This window comes from Geotrypetes seraphini, chromosome 3 (assembly GCF_902459505.1).
Source record: "Geotrypetes seraphini chromosome 3, aGeoSer1.1, whole genome shotgun sequence".
Classification (NCBI taxonomy): domain Eukaryota; kingdom Metazoa; phylum Chordata; class Amphibia; order Gymnophiona; family Dermophiidae; genus Geotrypetes; species Geotrypetes seraphini.
The window spans coordinates 243,358,499-243,375,539 of NC_047086.1; the positions used below are offsets into that span (position 1 = coordinate 243,358,499).

The following is a 17,041-nucleotide window of genomic DNA, read 5'->3' on the forward strand; positions in this document are numbered from 1 at the left end:
TTGCTGCACTGGCAAATACCAACAGCTGCTGGGAGAACAGGAAACCACTGTCAGAGGCTCCCCATGATCTTGCTGGCCCTGCATGGACTGGCAGGAAATTGCAGCTATTCTATCTCGTCGGCCCTATGCGGACCAGCAGGAATTTTCTGCAGACCGGCAGTTGAAGAACACTGCTCTACTCTGTAACTCCTCTGGACTTGTCCAGAAATCCTCTTCTGTAATTCTGGAATCCTCTTTTGTAATCCGCCTTGAACCGCAAGGTAATGGCGGAATAAAAATCACCAATGTAATGTAATGAAAAAGCAACAAGCAGACATTTACTTATACAAGAGACCCATTTATCAGCAATGGAGGCAGCCAAATTAGAAGGGGGTTGGATAAAACATTGTTTTTTTGCTCCAGCAATAGGGAAAAAGGCAGGTGTGGCAATCCTGATTAATAAAATTATTTCTGCTAAATTTGATAACTTTTGGGCTGATCCAATGGGTAGATGGCTCCATGTTAATATGACTTCAGGAAATTATACCCTGACACTTTTTAATATTTATGCACCTAATACAAATCAGATGTAATTCTTTTAAAAGCTCCAACAAACAATTTTGTCACTGGCTGTCTAATTTAATCGTAGCTGGAGACTTCAATGCTGTAATAGATCCAATAATTAAAATCATTAGGTCTCCCAACCTAAAGAAGGATATAAAACTGCTGGAGAGGGTGCAGAGACAAGCAACGAAGCTAATAAATGGTATGGAGAACTTGGAATATGAGGAACGACTTAAGAAACTGGGATTATTCTCCCTTGAAGAGGAGACTGCAAGGGGATATGATTGAGACTTTGAAAATACTGAAAGGAATCGACAAAATAGAGCAGGAAAAAAAAGTTATTTACATTGTCCAACGTGACACGGACAAGAGGACATGAAGCTAAGGCGGGACAAGTCCAGGACAAATGTCAGGAAGTTCTGCTTCACACAGCAAGTGGTGGATACCTGGAATGCTCTCCTGGAGGAGGTTATTACGGAATCCACCGTTCTAGGATTCAGAAGCAAATTAGATGCACATCTCCTTACGAGAGGCATAGAGGGATATGGGTGACTAAAACTACATCAGGTGTACACCTGACTGGGCCTCCGCAAGTGCAGATCACCGGACTTGATGGACCTTAGGTCTGATCCGGAGATGGCAGTTCTTATGTTCTTATGGATAATCTTATGCATACATGTGGATTAAAGGATATATAGCAGATTTTTCATTTTAATACTCAAGAATTTACGTTTTGTTCCCAAGTTCATAAATCATTTTCAAGAATTTATTATTTTTGTTTCAGATCATTTAATTCAACAGGTTATCATTTTGTCGGATCATGCTGGAATTTGGATAGAATATCGGTTCACTGAATAAGATTCTAATAGACCTGTTTGGAGGTTCAGAAATACACTGCAGACTCAAACTTTCTTGAGGAAATTCAAATAAAAATGAATGAGTATTTTTAATTCAATACCTCGGAGGAAATCTCTTTGGAAACTCTATGGGATGCTTTCAAGGCAACTGTAAGAAGGCAGATCATTTCATATTTGGCGCATGTTAGGAAATTACTTAGATTAGAGTTTTCCGATCTAGAACAAATTATTACTGCTTTAGAATCACAATTGACTTTAAAATGGGAACAAGATACTTTGAATGCCCTGTTGAAGGCTAAATATAAATATGAGATTTGCTCAAAATTGGCTACAAAAGATTTGTTTTGTCAGCAAGCAGTGTATTATGGAAACTCAAATAAAGTGGGAAGAGTATTGGCTAACTATCTTAAAGCTAAAAAGAGAAGAGAAAAGATTGTGGCCATTAAGGATGAAAAGGGCATGATTCATACCTACATAACAGATGCTTTAAATCAATTTCTGGAATATTCTTCTGAGCAATATTCAAATAAAGAGAATGAAGGAAGAGATTTTTTGAATTCAATTTAATGGGCCAAAAATTCCAGAGCATATAAAAGAAAAGCTTGAGGTGCCTATATCGTTTACAGAGCTCCAGTCAGCATTGAAGTCTGTCACAGCTGGTTTCCGCTCTGGGTAGTGATGGATTTACAGTGGAGTTTTTCAAATCTTTTCAAACTATATTGTTACCTAATCTTTTTAAATTATATCAATCACAACTGATGAAGAGTCAGATATCAAATACTATGACATGTGCTTACTATTGTTTTGCCAAAGCCAAACAGAGATCCCATGTTGGTTTCAAACTATAGGCCGATTTCTTTAATGTGGATGGAAAAATTCTGGCTAAACAATTGGCTCTGAGGTTGGCTAAGGCTCTCCCTTATATGATTGGAATGCAACAAACGGGTTTTGTTGCTCAAAAACATTTGGCAAATAACACTAGATTGGTACTTCATATGCTTAATTTGGCAAAAACTATAGATGATTCAGCCTTCTCGATATCCTTGGATGCAGAGAAGGCCTTTGATCGAGTAGAATGGACTTTTATGTGCCAAGCAATGGATTGGTTTGGAATAGATTGCGGATTTAGTCAAATGATTCAAACTTGTACAGTTCTCCCTCAGCTAGATTATATATTAATAATACATTCTCTGAACGTTTCGGATTAAAGAGGGGAGCTAGACAAGGATATCCCTTATCTCCTTTGCTTTTTGATGTTGTTTTGGAACCCTTGTTGGCGATTCAGCAGGCAAAGGCGATACAGGGAATTACATATGCAGATCGAGATTATAAAGTTTTGGCTTATGCAGATGATATATTGCTTCATTTGAAAAATCCTGAATTAACCATCCCGCATTTACTGGAATTGATTGATCGTTTTGGTAAATTTTCTGGTTTTAAGATAAATTAGATTAAATCAGTGGTTCTTCCATTGAATGTACATTGTGTAAAAGGTATATTTTATCCATTTCCATTCCTTTGGAAGGAAGAGGGAATAAAATACTTAAGTATAATGATTCAAAAGACATTGGAAAATACAATTACAGTAAATGAAAAATCCTTATTGTTGAAAGTCAAAGAAATGTGTGAGCATTGGAATCCATTACATCTTTCTTGGTGGGGGAGAGCCCAAACCATCAAAATGATGATTTTAACTGTAGTTTACTACCAAATGAGTATGTTACCGGTTTATTTTCAGAGTTCTTTTTATAAAAAATTATATGGGATTCTTACAAAATTTCTTTGGCTTGGTAAAACTGCTAGAATAGACTTAGTATCTTTGCAAAAATCTCAATCGGCGAGAGGGGTAAATTTTTCCAAATTTTTACAGATATCATCAAGCTTTTATTCTATGTCAGGGTATGTTTTGGATCCTTCCTGAACTCATGGATAATCTACCGGATTGGTTGATTCTGGAAAGTCATCTTATGGCCCCACTTCATCTCAGCAATATATTGAGGGCTTCTTTTACTAAGCTGCGCTAGCGGTTTTAGTGCGTGCTAGACGCTAATGCCTTTATAGAGCTGGCATTAGTTTTTCCGCCTAGCGCGGGGCTAAGCACATGCTAATCTGCAGCACATGCTAAAAACGCTACCGCAGCTTAATAAAAGGAGCCCTGAGTATCAAGCTTCCTAGAATATATAAGGACAATATTATTTTTAATTCCATTTGGACTGCATTAAGATATATAGATGCTTTAACTCCTGTTCCAATACAGCAATCTAAATGTCAATCCCTATGGTTAAACTCCAAGATACGAATCGGCGAGTCTAAAATTCTCTGGAAACAGTGGTTGCAGGCAGGCATACGTACTCTAGATGATGTCATTTTTTTGAATGGGAAAATGGTAGATTTATTACAGTTACAACAATCATTTGGTATATCAAAGTCTCAAGGTTATAAATGGTTACAGTTGAAGCAGACCGTTCAGAAAGGGTTCCCTGACTGGTGCAACTTAACAAATCAGTATAGTTTGCCGGGTCTATGTTTACAGACAGATTTTCAAGGACATCAGGCTGTCAAGTGGTATAAATTATTAATATCTGAATATTTGGATAAAATACTTAAAACAAGCTTAAAAGACATTTGGAGTAAAGCAACAAAGCAACATATTTCTGCTATGCAATGGCCATGGATTTGGACTTGGAGAATAAGATGTACAGCATTAGCATCTATGAGACAATCTTGGGGTGGGTTTTTTTTTTTTTTGTTGTTATATAGAATATTTTGGATCCCAGTTTGTTTACAAAAGTTGGATAATTCAAAGTCTAATAGACGCTGGCACTGTCAACTTGAAGTAGGGACACTGGACCATCTGCTATTTTATTGTCCATTGATACTCAATTTTTGGAAGTCAATGGGGGGCAAAGTTAATGTGGTATTAGGTGTCTCTATTCCATTGTCTTATGATGTGGTTTTATTTGGGACATTGTTGAAAATAGACTTATTATTATTATGACGGGGGTGGCCATGCAATTAATAACTAGGAATTGGAAAAATTGGGATAGGTTAAATTTTTCTTTTTGGTGGGAAACACTTTGTTTGTACTATAGATATGAAAGGATGATTGCAGAACAATCTGGAAATAGTAAGAGATTCAAAGAGATTTGGAGTCCATTAGAGACATTTGTCAAGCAGCAGAATGATTGAATCCTTAATTCCTGGATTTCCTTAGATTTCAACACACGTCCAGGTAGGGAGGGTGGGAAAGGGGGGGATGAGATGGATTAATGTGTTTGTTTGCAAGAATATAAGTGCTGTTTCTTGATATTGTTGACTATATACTTGTACTTTTTATAAGCTTTGAAAATCAATAAAGATTTTTAAAAAATTTTCTCGGCCGTTAAACAATTAACACATTAATGTGTTAATTCAACCCTAATTTTTACAAATTGTATCTATCCCTGATAGCTAACTTGTTTGTGCTCTTTTAGTAGAGTAGATATTAGGGCACCATTTCTGCCTGCCCATAAGAAAGCTGTATAATAGGAATATTTCTCTAGGATGATTCTCTTTATCTTACTAATCATCTGTCAGAAATCTGTAGACTCTTATCTCATAGTGCAGTGGTACTGACGCTAACCCAGAGTCCCCCACCTCAGCTGACATACACAATGTAAGCCAGTCTACTAACAAGTTAGAGGGGAAGATTTGAAAGAAAACTATGGTGTGGAGGGATGAAAAGTGCTGTATTGCCCTACAGTAATGGAATAAGTCAGTTCATGCTTGCTGATTTATGTGAAAATGATTTGATTTTGATGAATAAGGGAAAAACATATTTTGTTTGGTTTCTCTGTAGTGAACTTACTGCCTTATACCTCTGGAAATATTGAAGATCCTGATGGCACTGTGCAGAAGTCCAAAACACATGCTGATGGGACACACTTCCTAATTACAGATAGATACTAAACATATTTTTCAACAGAAGGGGACTTGCTTCCTTCTGATATTTCAGGGCAGTGTATCCCTCAACAGGATACTACTAAACCTCCCTTCAACAAAGAACCTCCAATACAAACTTGTTTTCCACTCCATGCTAACCTTCCTAGGAGTGAAAATCTGGAATGACCTCACTGAAACGACCAGAACGGAACCCAGGGAAAAAACTGAAAACCGTCCTCTTTGATACTTGAACTCTCAGATTTTCCTCTTCCCATATTCCTGCCTCCCTTCTTCCTTCCTCTCTCTTCTTTATGAAAGTCGCCTTGAGCCTGCATAGGTATGTGCGACTTAGAAATAGATTAGTTTAGATTAGTTGATTGTTCAGAGACTTTGCTTGCAAAGTATATTTTCTCTCAAAATTTATGAAAGTCATTTTACTGAAAGTAAAACTGCCTTTTGTTGTTGTTGTAGTTGTATACTATGTGGCTAGGATGAATGGAATCATTGTGTCTTGGTCTTTCAGGAGTTGTTGCTCTTTCTTGGTACCCACCTGGTATGGCAGATGAGAATGGAGAGCCGACTGATGACTTGGTGCCCATCATTTTGGATACAGCACACAAATACAGATTAAAGGTATTGTAACGTTCTCAGGGACATTTTAATAGAGGCTTGATGTTAGTTATTAGGTATGCATCAAAACACCCATACAAAGAATATGCCTCAGTTGGATTTCTGATAGTATCTAGCACAATGGATTGTCCACAATGATTTCACAGCCCAGCAGGGTTCACAAAGTAATGAATAATCTTCAAATGTATGGACCTTCAGACCACATCAGGGTACAAACCACTGACTGTTTTTCTCTTCGTCGGTCCAGCCTTTATTTATTAATTTTTTAATTTTTTGTTCATTTTATCCAAGTTTGTAACTTAATTTAATTAAAAAATTAATAAATAAAGGCTGTACCGACGAAGAGAAAAACAGTCAGTGGTGTGTACCCTGATGTGGTCTGAAGGTCCATACATTTGAAGATTATTCATTACTTTGTGAACCCTGCTGGGCTGTGAAATCATTATGGACAATCCATTGTGCTAGTTATTAGATATGTACATGGTATCCAGACCCCTACATAGTTTCAAAATACTTTGCAGTTGTTTAAACATTTAGTATGACCTTTGATAATGCATTTCCATATATACTTGACTATGAGTCTATTTAAATTTTAGGTAAACAAAAACCCTCTCAAAAACCTAGGGTCATTGTGATAGGGTGAAGTTCCTGTCATAAGCCAGCAGAGGGATCCTGAGCAGCAGAAGGAGAAGTTAATTTTCATAAAGACCTTGCAAAGGCACCTGGGAGTTGTCCATTCACCCTGAGTGAAGTAAGGTGCTGAAAAGGTCAGTTTCCTAGCCAGGAGCTGAGAAAAACAAGAGCTCCTTTGGGAGCCTGGGTGACCCTCAGAAGGAGGAATGGTGGCTTTGGCCTAACTCCTGGTAAGCCCTTAATACCCGTACTGACCAATGCTGACGGGGCTCGGTGCAGTAGAGGAGCTGACCAATGCTGAAAGAGGGCACAGTGCAGCAGAGAGGCCCTGTCCTGTATTAGCCTACCTGGGAGAGCTTGGAGTGACTGGAGAACACTCAGGTTTGACGACCAACAGAGGGCACAGTGAGAGAGCATTTGAGGGACTATGAGAGTCCTCAGAGAGAGAGAGAGAGATAGTGCCTGAGGGACCAGTGACCAGAGGGTCTGGTAGAGATACCAGTGGGGAAGATTGGTGGTGACCTGACAAGTAAACAGTTTTGTCCGGGAGAACCCAGAACTTGGACTTCCTTTTTACCATCAGGAACTCCAAATACTCACAAGCAGGAACACTAGGATCTTCGGAGAGGCATCAGGCTGCCATCTTACTTTCGCTCCGCCCCTGAGATTGTGTTATTTTCTTTTCTCATCTTATTTCCTTTATAGGCTTTTGGTAACTTCAAGGAGTAGAATGAATTTGAGTGGTTGTGTAGAAGGATTTTATCTTTTTGAAAATGTAAAATGTTAGGCAACATTCTACAATTCTAGAATGTTGCCCGAGTAAGACCTGGGATTCAGTGTGTCTCTCTCTTTATTTTTAAGTGTTTAGTTCTATTTAGTTTTATTTTTTGGTTTTTACTTTATTTTATGTTTTTCATCTACCTTATTCATAGTTTTACAGGGTTCTGTACTTTTTTCTTTTAATTTTTACTTGGGAGAGTCAGAAACCATCTTGGATAGGAGGAGTTTGACAGTTATAGAATCACAGCATAACGGTCTATTAACCTAAAGGCCTGGTCTTTGATCGTCTTCGTGGGATCACGCATCTGTCTGCCGGGGCCTGGTTGATGTGCTGCAGCCCACTGGCAACATCGGGTGATTGCTGCTTGATGGGGCACAGCAGCAGCATCTGCCTCTGTGCAGCCTCATGCTCCAGGTGCAGCCAGGAAAAAGGCAGCGAAGCCTGGGGGAGCGGTGGAAAAGTGCGCAAGGCATTGGGCTTTCAGAGGAGTGCAGTGGTGTGGCTCTGGTGGCAGCCGGCTACAAGGTAGAGAAGAATAGCAGCTGCCGGGGGCTAACCGTCAAGAGTCTGGTGGATGGAGGCAGCCTGCTGCAGACTAGAGACAGCGGAACTTCGGGCGCTTTCAAATTGATTGGGAAGCGGCAGGAGGATGAGGAGCCCTTCCAGGGGCAGGAAACCGGTGGCAAGGAAACCAAAAAAAGACCTTAGCAGCAGAGCTCTGGTTTCAGCTGAGCCATTGGTCATCGGATGCTGTTCCCCTGCAACTGGAGTCCATGTGGCTTGGGACCACCAGCAGTGGACTGGTAATATGTCTTGTCTTCTCTCATCCCTCCTCAGCCTCCGGTGTGCAGCAGACGGATGGGAACCTAGCTGAGAGCTGCCGGTGGAAGTTTACAAACATTGGGCAACCAATTTGGATGAGACTGAATGGGATTTGATTTGCTTTACTATACCTTTCTTTTGTGGGATGGCCTAATTTTGTTCTTTCTTTTGTTTGCTGCTTCTTAGTTGTACCTTGATGTAGTTTCTTTGTCTTTATCTACAGTACACTTCTTTTTTTTTTCTTCATCTCTCTTTATGAATCGATTTTTCTTAGATATTTAATGTAACTTGGAATATAAATAATAATAATAACAGTTTATATACCACAATACCGTGAAGTTCTATGCGGTTTATAAAAGATTAAGAGAAGGTACAAAATGATTGAACATAGGAGAAGAGAGTGAGAGAGGGTAAAAGGTCTAGAAAACCGATATTGAGGAGAGGGAAAAGTACAGGTCAGACCGCTGAGGTCTGTAATATGGTGTAGGTGGAATAACAAACGATATTAAACATAACATAAACATAGCACTATGAACAAATTCCATGCATTTGGTTCAAGAAAAAAACCCTGTATTAACAATATATCTTTATTATTTAATAATTTGTTTTCTCAGGTACTTTAGCTAGATTGTGAGCCTTCGAGACAGTTAGGGAATTTCCAAGTACCTAATTTTTATTTTTTTGTAACCCGTTCTGGGCTCTTGGGAGGACGGGCTATAAAAATGAAGAAATAAATAAACCCATAAGATCAATTAGCTTGACATCTTGAGAGTTCATTTTTCTAATTCTGCTTTCACTAGTTTCTCTTCTTTTTTGTGATAGTGGTGGGGTCTTTTCTCATACCTTCTTCCTCTACAGTCTATCTATCCAACTGTTCCAGTGACAGTCCTTTGGCCGTAAATCTTGGCTCTCTCTAAAAATCCAACTGTCATGAACAGTCTATCCACGAGGCCTTACTGTTATAAAGTGGCTGACGCTACAAGATCTGTGAATGCTGTTTGTACCTCTATCCCTGGCCCTAGGAAATAGAATCCTTGCTTGAGTGTCAAATACAGGTCCTGCATGACTCTTGTCTCTGGGCATTCTATTGCTTGGCATTTAATAGAATTTTTATTTTACAGATCACATTCCATATTGAGCCATACAAAAATCGAGATGAGCACAGTATGTACAACCATGTCAAATATATTATAGACAAGTAAGTTTTTTTTTGTGTGTATGTGATCAGTATAAGATTATTGCATACTCTACAGCTCTGTTTACAATACTTGTGGTCAGTGATGTAGCCACAGGTAGGCTCAGGCCTATACATCTACATATAGCTGGTGAGGATCCCTAAGCTCCAAGAACTAAAAACTCCCCAAAATTTCTTCTGCCATGTACCTTTTAGAGAGTCAATCCTCACCAGCAGTGTGACTGATACATGCTGCTCGCATTGGCCCCACAGCCTTCCTTCTGATGTACTTTACCTGTACAGAACAGGAAGTTGTTTCAGAAGGAATGCTGTGGGGCTGATGCAAGCAGCATGTATCAGTCACACTGCTCATCAAGATTGGCTCTCTGAAAATTACGCAGCGGCAGACTTGAGACACTGGAGTGCCAGAGAGAGGTAGATCACCTGGGCAAGAGAGGGAGAGTCTGCCCACTCAACTTGGGTCGAGGTCCACCTAGAATTGGATGTCTGGCTATGCCCCTGCTTGAAGTAGTGATACTATTGTACTGTGCATTTTGGGATGGAAGGGGAGAAAGATAATGGAGATTATAGATGTCAATGAAGATTATGGAGCCCTAATATTTCGTACCTTTAGTGAAATTTGTAAGCTGCTGTATAATAACCTGCTGAAAGGGACAACATCTTGGTTTGTGCAGTGGAAAAAAAAAGAGGAATTTTGAAAACCTACCTTTTGGGATCTTAATTGTACTCAGCTACTGTTGGAGCTTTAACATGAACAATTTTAATGACTTTTTGCAAGCTTTTGAGTAGGGATTTTCTTTGTAAGACACACATTGTGTTTAAGATTGATTTGAGATTGACTTAAAGAATTAGAAGAAATTCTGATGTATTGTCTGATTTGGCTTTGCTACATGTGGGGTTCCACAGGGTTTCCTAACCTTTTTAAAAAAAATTTTGTAGTAAAAGAGGGAGTAGCATTTAGACAAATTTGATGCTCTTGTCTCCTGCTCTTGTCTATGACTTCTTTTACCGCCATTACCGCAAGGTAATGGCGGAATAGAAATCCCTAATGTAATGTAATGTAATATTTCAGTCTGTTAAGTTGAATAGGTCTAAGACCAAAATGGTTTGGTTTGGTTTGGTACCTACAATGATCTGCCAGAAAAAGATCTTGTTTTTTGAAAATTATTCTAGGATCCTTGGTGTTCTCTTAGACTTGAAATTATCCTTTGAACTCCAAATTAATGCAATAGTTTAAAAAAAAAATTTTTGACTGAGACAATTAAGAGCAATATACTCAAGTTTTACATCCCCAAAGCTTATGAAGTATTGCCCAAACTGTTTTATTACTAAACCTAGGCTATTACAATTCACTAGTCTTTAAGCCCGTTACATTAACGGGTGCTAGAATAGATGTGTGTGTCTTTGTCTTTCTTTTTTTCTTTTTCTCTCCTTGGCTGCTTTCTGTCTTTCTGTCTCTCTCCCTCCCGCTGTCTGTCTTTCTTTCTTTCTGTCTCTCTCTTTCATCGGCTGTCCACCACCACCCCTTGTCTGCCCCCCCTGTCCAGCAGCAGCCATTCTCCTTTCGTTTTACCTTCCCCCCTGTCCAGCAGCACCCCTTCACTGCTCCCCCTGTCCAGCAGCAGCCCTTCTCCCTTCGTTTTACCTTCTCCCTGTCCAGCAGCACCTGTTCCCTGCTCCCCCTGTCCAGCAGTAGTCCTCCCTTCCTGTTACCTCCCTCCCTGACAATCAGCACCGGTTTCCTGCTCGCCCTGTTCAGCAGTAGGCCTCCCTTCCTGTTACATCCCCCCTGTCCAGCAGCACCTGTTCCCTGCTCCCCCTGTCCAGCAGTAGGCCTCCCTTCCTGTTACATCCCCCCCCTGTCCAGCAGCACCTGTTCCCTGCTCCCCCTGTCCAGCAGTAGGCCTCCCTTCTTGTTACCTCCCTCCCTGACAATCAGCACCGGTTCCCTGCTCCCCCTGTCCAGCAGTAGGCCTCCCTTCCTGTTACATCCCCCCCTGTCCAGCAGCAGCTGTTCCCTGCTCCCCCTGTCCAGCAGTAGGCCTCCTTCCTGTTACATCCCCCCCTGTCCAGCAGCACATCTTCCCTGCTCCCCCTGTCCAGCAGTAGGCCTCCCTTTCTGTTATACCCCCCCTGCCCAGCAGCACCTCTTCCCTGCTCCCCCTGTCCAGCAGTAGGGCTCCATTCCTGTTTCCTCCCTCCCTATCAAGCAGCACCTCTTCCCTGCTCCCCTTGTACTGTAGCATCCCTTACCTGATTCCTCTGTCCAACATCTGGCTGTTTAGAAGAAGAGCAGCAGAAGGCCTTACAGTACTCTCTGGCTGTGGATAGGTCTGCCGCTGCCTGGAGGAGCTGAAGAGCAGGGTGGCCCATGCTTAGAGGTTGCTCGGGTGTGTGGGAAGCTGTTTTGCCCGCTAGTGTGTGTGAGGAGCGGCAGGATCGCGAGCAATGCCGACGTTCTTTCGCCGACCATTTAGTTCTGTGCTGAAGGTATTTTTAAGTTTAAAGCTGCCACGATCCCCGCCTGCGTCAGGAAACTTCTCTGACGCAGGTGCGGTTCGTGAGAGGTGCCGCCACCGCGTCTATGAACTTAAAAATAACTTTGCTCAGAACATCCTTGGGGTTCCGCGAGTGTGGTGCCGTTTTTTCTCCCAAGCTAATAGAACCCTAAGCGCACATGCGCACTCCTGTCCGCCACGGACATACGGATCACGGAACACGCAGGTAGGAGTGCGCATGCGCGCGTAGGGTTATATTATAGTAGATTATATGGAGGGATTACCATAATGTTATCTAAGAAGCTGCAGTTTTTACAAAATACTGTGATGAAATTAATTTTCTAGTTCAAAAGATCTGATAGAGCTTCACCATTAATGGAAAAAAAACAACACCCTTCATTGGCTTCCTGTAAATTTGAGAATACAATTCAAGCCAGCTTGTTTAATTTTTAACTCCATTCATGGTTATAAATCCTTTCGTTTGGTTCATACGTTAAATTTATTACAGTTTTATTACAGTTCAGAAAGAGAAGCCTGAAATTTTAAATTATCAATCGGTAAAGCTGGTTCGTACTAAATCCATATTTTAAAATCTCTTTTTCTATATCAAGGAGTTAAAACATGGAATTCTCTTCCATTAAGAATTAGAGAAACTCAGATATACGTGTTTTGGAAGGCTTTAAAAATCTATTTGTTTGATAAGAATGAGCTATATAGAAACATAATGTCAGATAAAGGCCAAATGGCCCATCCAGTCTGTCCATATGTAGGTTCTCTTTGTTGTAATTCGCTTAGATTATGAATGGAGGTTAACAGAATATAAGAACGTAATTTTGTGGGTTTTTTTTTACTGTGTTACTTGTTTGCTTTTCTTAAAAGTACTAATAAAAATTTAAAATAGGAAATTTGACTTAACTGAAACATAGAAACATAGAAGATGACGGCAGAAAAGGGCTACAGCACATCAAGTCTGCCCACTCTGCTTACCCAATGACCCAATTTCCTTTTCTTGACCCTCATAGGGATCCCTCATGGGTATCCCATTTATTCTTAAAGTCTGGCACGCTGTCTGTCTCGATCACCTGCACTGGAAGCTTGTTCCAATGATCAACCACTCTCTCTGTGAATAAATACTTTCTGGTGTCGCCATGAAATTTTCCGCTCCTGAGTTTGAGCGGGTGCCCTCTTGTGGCCGAGGGTCCCTTGAAAAAGAAAATATCATCTTCCACTTCGACACGTCCCGTGAGGTACTTAAATATTTTGATCATGTCTCCCCTCTCCCTACGTTCCTCGAGAGTGTAGAGCTGCAATTTGTTCAGTCTCTCTTCGTATGAGAGACCCTTGAGCCCTGAGATCATCCTGGTGGCCTTCCGCTGAACCGATTCAATTCTGCGCACATCTTTACTGTAATGTGGCCTCCAGAATTGCACACAGTACTCCAGATAAGGTCTCACCATGGCCCTGTACAACGGCATTATGACTTCAGGCTTTCGGCTGACGAAACTTCTATTGATACAACCCAATATCTGCCTTGCCTTAGATGAAGCCTTCTCCACTTGATTGGCAGTTTTCATGTCTGCACTGATGATTACTCCTAAATCTCGTTCTGCTGAAGTCCTAGTTAAAGTTTCTCCGTTCAAGAAGTACGTCCTGCATGGATTTCCGCTTCCGAGGTGCATGACCTTACATTTCTTAGCATTGAAGCCTAGCTGCCAGGTTGAGGACCAACTTTCCAATGTAAGCAGGTCCTGCGCCATATAATTCTGTAAACTGCATTCACTTACTATATTACATAGTTTGGCGTCATCGGCGAATAGTGTTATTTTACCTTGAAGCCCTTGAGTCAGATCCCCTATGAATATGTTGAAAAGGAGTGGACCCAGGACCGAGCCCTGCGGCACTCCACTGGTCACCTCCGATGTTTTAGAGAGGGTACCATTAACCACCACCCTCTGAAGTCTGCCACTCAGCCAATCATTGACCCATGCAGTTAGTGTCTCTCCTAACCCCATCGATTCCATCTTGCTTAGCAGCCTGCGGTGTGGGACACTGTCAAAAGCTTTACTGAAGTCCAGGTACACGACGTCCAAAGACTCTCCCAAGTCCCAATTAACTCTTGTGGTGCATTGACAAATAGATGCATATTGAAGCAACAATATTAATCTATCATGTCATACTAGTCCTTTATAGACTTAACAGCAGCTTATATTCAGTATTCTGTCAGTCATTAGTGGTCCTGACAGCTGTGTTCTAGTCCCAGTGGATAGGAAGCTTAAGTTTGTGTTGTGTGCTTTCCAATGCACAAGTTCAAGCTCGTTGCAACTATTTCCAATTTTTCTTAGATTTTTACTTTGGTTTTAAAACCTTCCATGACTAACCTTGCATGACATATCTGGATGACCACTTTGTCTCAAGCTGGAGATGAAGTCATCTCCCTTCAGTATAACTCTTCAGTAGGGCTGACCTAGCCAGTCCTACTAGTTTTTATAGATATTTTAGATTATAAGATGTTGAGAAAAACTGGAAATGGCCTTGGTTTTGAGGCTTTTGTTTGTTGGAGCTGACTCGGATTGGGCTAGGTGACATTGTCCTTGCTCAAGGACTGCCACTTTAACAACTCGGCTGTGAATTGGGAAGTAGATTATAAGACTGGTGGTGGGTGGGTGGGGGAGAGGGAATCCTCAGATAGTTGCAGATGAAGGCTCATGTTGTTGGCCTCCCATCACCTTTTCTGATTGAACTGAAAACCCAAAGCAACGGGAGAAAACTGATAGGCACTAAACACAGTCCATTATGTGCAAACAAAGAAATCCTGTTTCTCCACTGCTGGACCTGCATTTTGGAATGCTCTGACAGGCACATTGAGATTTTGTGGAAATCTGCTACATTTTAGAAAACTGTTGAAAACTTATGTTTTTGCACAAGCATTTTCCTGCTAGCTGTGCCTTATTTTATATTGAATATTTAATCATTTATTAGAGTGAGGATGATATAATGTGTACATTTAGACCTCTGTCTCCTTTTGCTCTTGTCTGTGATGTGAATTTTAAGATTTTTCATGTGCTCAAAAGATTGTATATGTTAATTGTGAGCCAGTTTGGCTAAAAGCAGAATGCAAATGTTTTAAATAAATAAAAGTATATATATATATATATATAGCGCATCCTAGAGAATACTCTCTGAAAACATGAGTTTTCTTATAATTGCTAAGTTTGATGATGTGACAGATTTTATTTTTATGATATTGGGAATCCATGACCTATAACTAAATGCCATTTTCTTCTTTTGGCAAACAGATATGGAAGCCATCCAGCTTTCTTCAGATATAAGACAAGTACCGGTAGAACTCTTCCAATGTTCTATGTATATGACTCATACATAACAACCCCTGAAATATGGGCCAGTTTACTAACCACCTCTGGATTCCAAAGCATTCGCAATACCCCATATGATGGAATCTTCATTGGGCTGCTTGTAGAAGAAAAACATAAGCATGACATTCACAGAAGTGGATTTGATGGAATTTACACTTACTTTGCCACTAATGGATTCTCTTATGGGTCATCTCATCACAACTGGTCAGGCCTGAAGGATTTCTGCAACAGCAATAACCTCCTATTTATCCCAAGCGTGGGGCCAGGATATATCGACACCAGCATTCGACCTTGGAACAGCCAGAACACACGGAATCGAGTCAATGGGAAGTATTATGAGACTGCCCTAAGCACAGCACTTCTAGTAAGGCCTGACATTATTTCCATCACTTCATTTAACGAGTGGCATGAAGGAACCCAGATTGAAACTGCAGTTCCCAAAAGAAGTGAAGTAGTTTACCAGGATTACTTGCCTCACAAGCCAGACCTATACCTGGAGCTCACTCGGAAATGGGCTAAAAAATACAGTGAGGAAAAAAAACAGTGGCTAATGTGACTTAACCCAGTGAGAGCATGCCTACCTTTGTTTAATTTTCATAAGCCACAATTTTAAGATGCCTTGCTTTCAAAATAGTTTTCCTGTGTAATCTGAGCAGAAGAGACTTTTGAAACCGCAACCCTTAAAAAGGACTGAAATGTTGAGAAAACCACTTGTCATAGCTAAGAGTTCAGTCTTCTTTTCATGACATTTTTACCAGAGATAGATTAAGTCTTGTAAAAAAAAAAAAAATTCTATTAAGTATAGGATTGTAAGATTGTTTCTACCATTTTGGCCCCTTTTAGGGAGCAAAAGTTATAATATTTATATAAATACCACCTAACTAGTGTATAATAATGAAAGAATAGAGACATAAAACACATAACTTTAGCTAGTATACTCTTGGACCATCAGAGGTGAATTTCTCAGAAAATTTGTCAGTGAGAAATGTCCAAGAGTATATTAGTTAAAGTGCTTTTGGTTATGTGGTTTATGTCAATATGATTATCTTTGTCATATAACTTTATAACTTAGTCAAAAATTAAGTGCATTTAATAATGAAATAATATATATGGGTATCTTTGTGCTGTTGTGCACAAAGTGAAGTGGATCTTCACACTACTGCCGGCCCTGATGAAGTGTAAGGCGAAGCATCCTCTGGTCACATTTGCGTTGTGTACTGTGCTGCTCCCTTATCCCTGTGCATGCATTGTGTTATGCAATAAGCTGTGTAGGAGTTGTTTTGTTTTGTTTTTTCGAAACTTCACATTAAGTACAGCACCCATTTTCTGGATTGCCTTTAGTTTTGTGTTGCTGTCAGTTGGCAGACTGTTTCTTTTTTTTTTTTAAACTTTATTCATTTTTAAAACTCACAATAAGTGTAACAAAATTCAATCATTTTATACTTTAACATCACTTAATATATCATCAAATTCTAACTCCCTTATACCCAACAATTATTCATAAGCAAAAGAAATCATAAAATATTCCACCCCCCCACCCCACCCTGGACGTGTATGAACAAAAGGGAAAAAAATATTTATTCTATGCAGTAATTTCAATCTTTACAGCATCTTGTTAATGGCTCCCAAATAACCTGAAATTTCTTAAAATTTCCCTGCTGCATGGCAATTATCCTTTCCATTTTAAATATATGACACAGAGTTCCACCAAAAGCTATAATATAATATAATGACTTTGGTAGCAGGGGAAAAAAAACAAATGCAGAGCTGAGAGTGGGAGATAAAGG

At 40.1% G+C, this 17,041-nt stretch overlaps 1 protein-coding gene across 2 annotated transcripts in view; it reads left to right on the plus strand.

Annotated features, from left to right (window-relative positions):
- Positions 1 to 16,585, plus strand: part of LOC117357860 (glycoprotein endo-alpha-1,2-mannosidase-like) — a 43,790-nt gene extending 27,205 nt beyond the window's left edge. For both annotated transcript variants that reach the window (XM_033939050.1, XM_033939049.1), the window contains exons 3-5: positions 5,845 to 5,954; positions 9,309 to 9,385; positions 15,177 to 16,585. In XM_033939050.1, coding sequence (XP_033794941.1) covers positions 5,845 to 5,954; positions 9,309 to 9,385; positions 15,177 to 15,810 — 821 coding nt within the window. In that variant the 3' untranslated portion in view covers positions 15,811 to 16,585. The remainder of the gene's footprint in view (positions 1 to 5,844; positions 5,955 to 9,308; positions 9,386 to 15,176) is intronic.
- Positions 16,586 to 17,041: the final 456 nt, after the last annotated feature.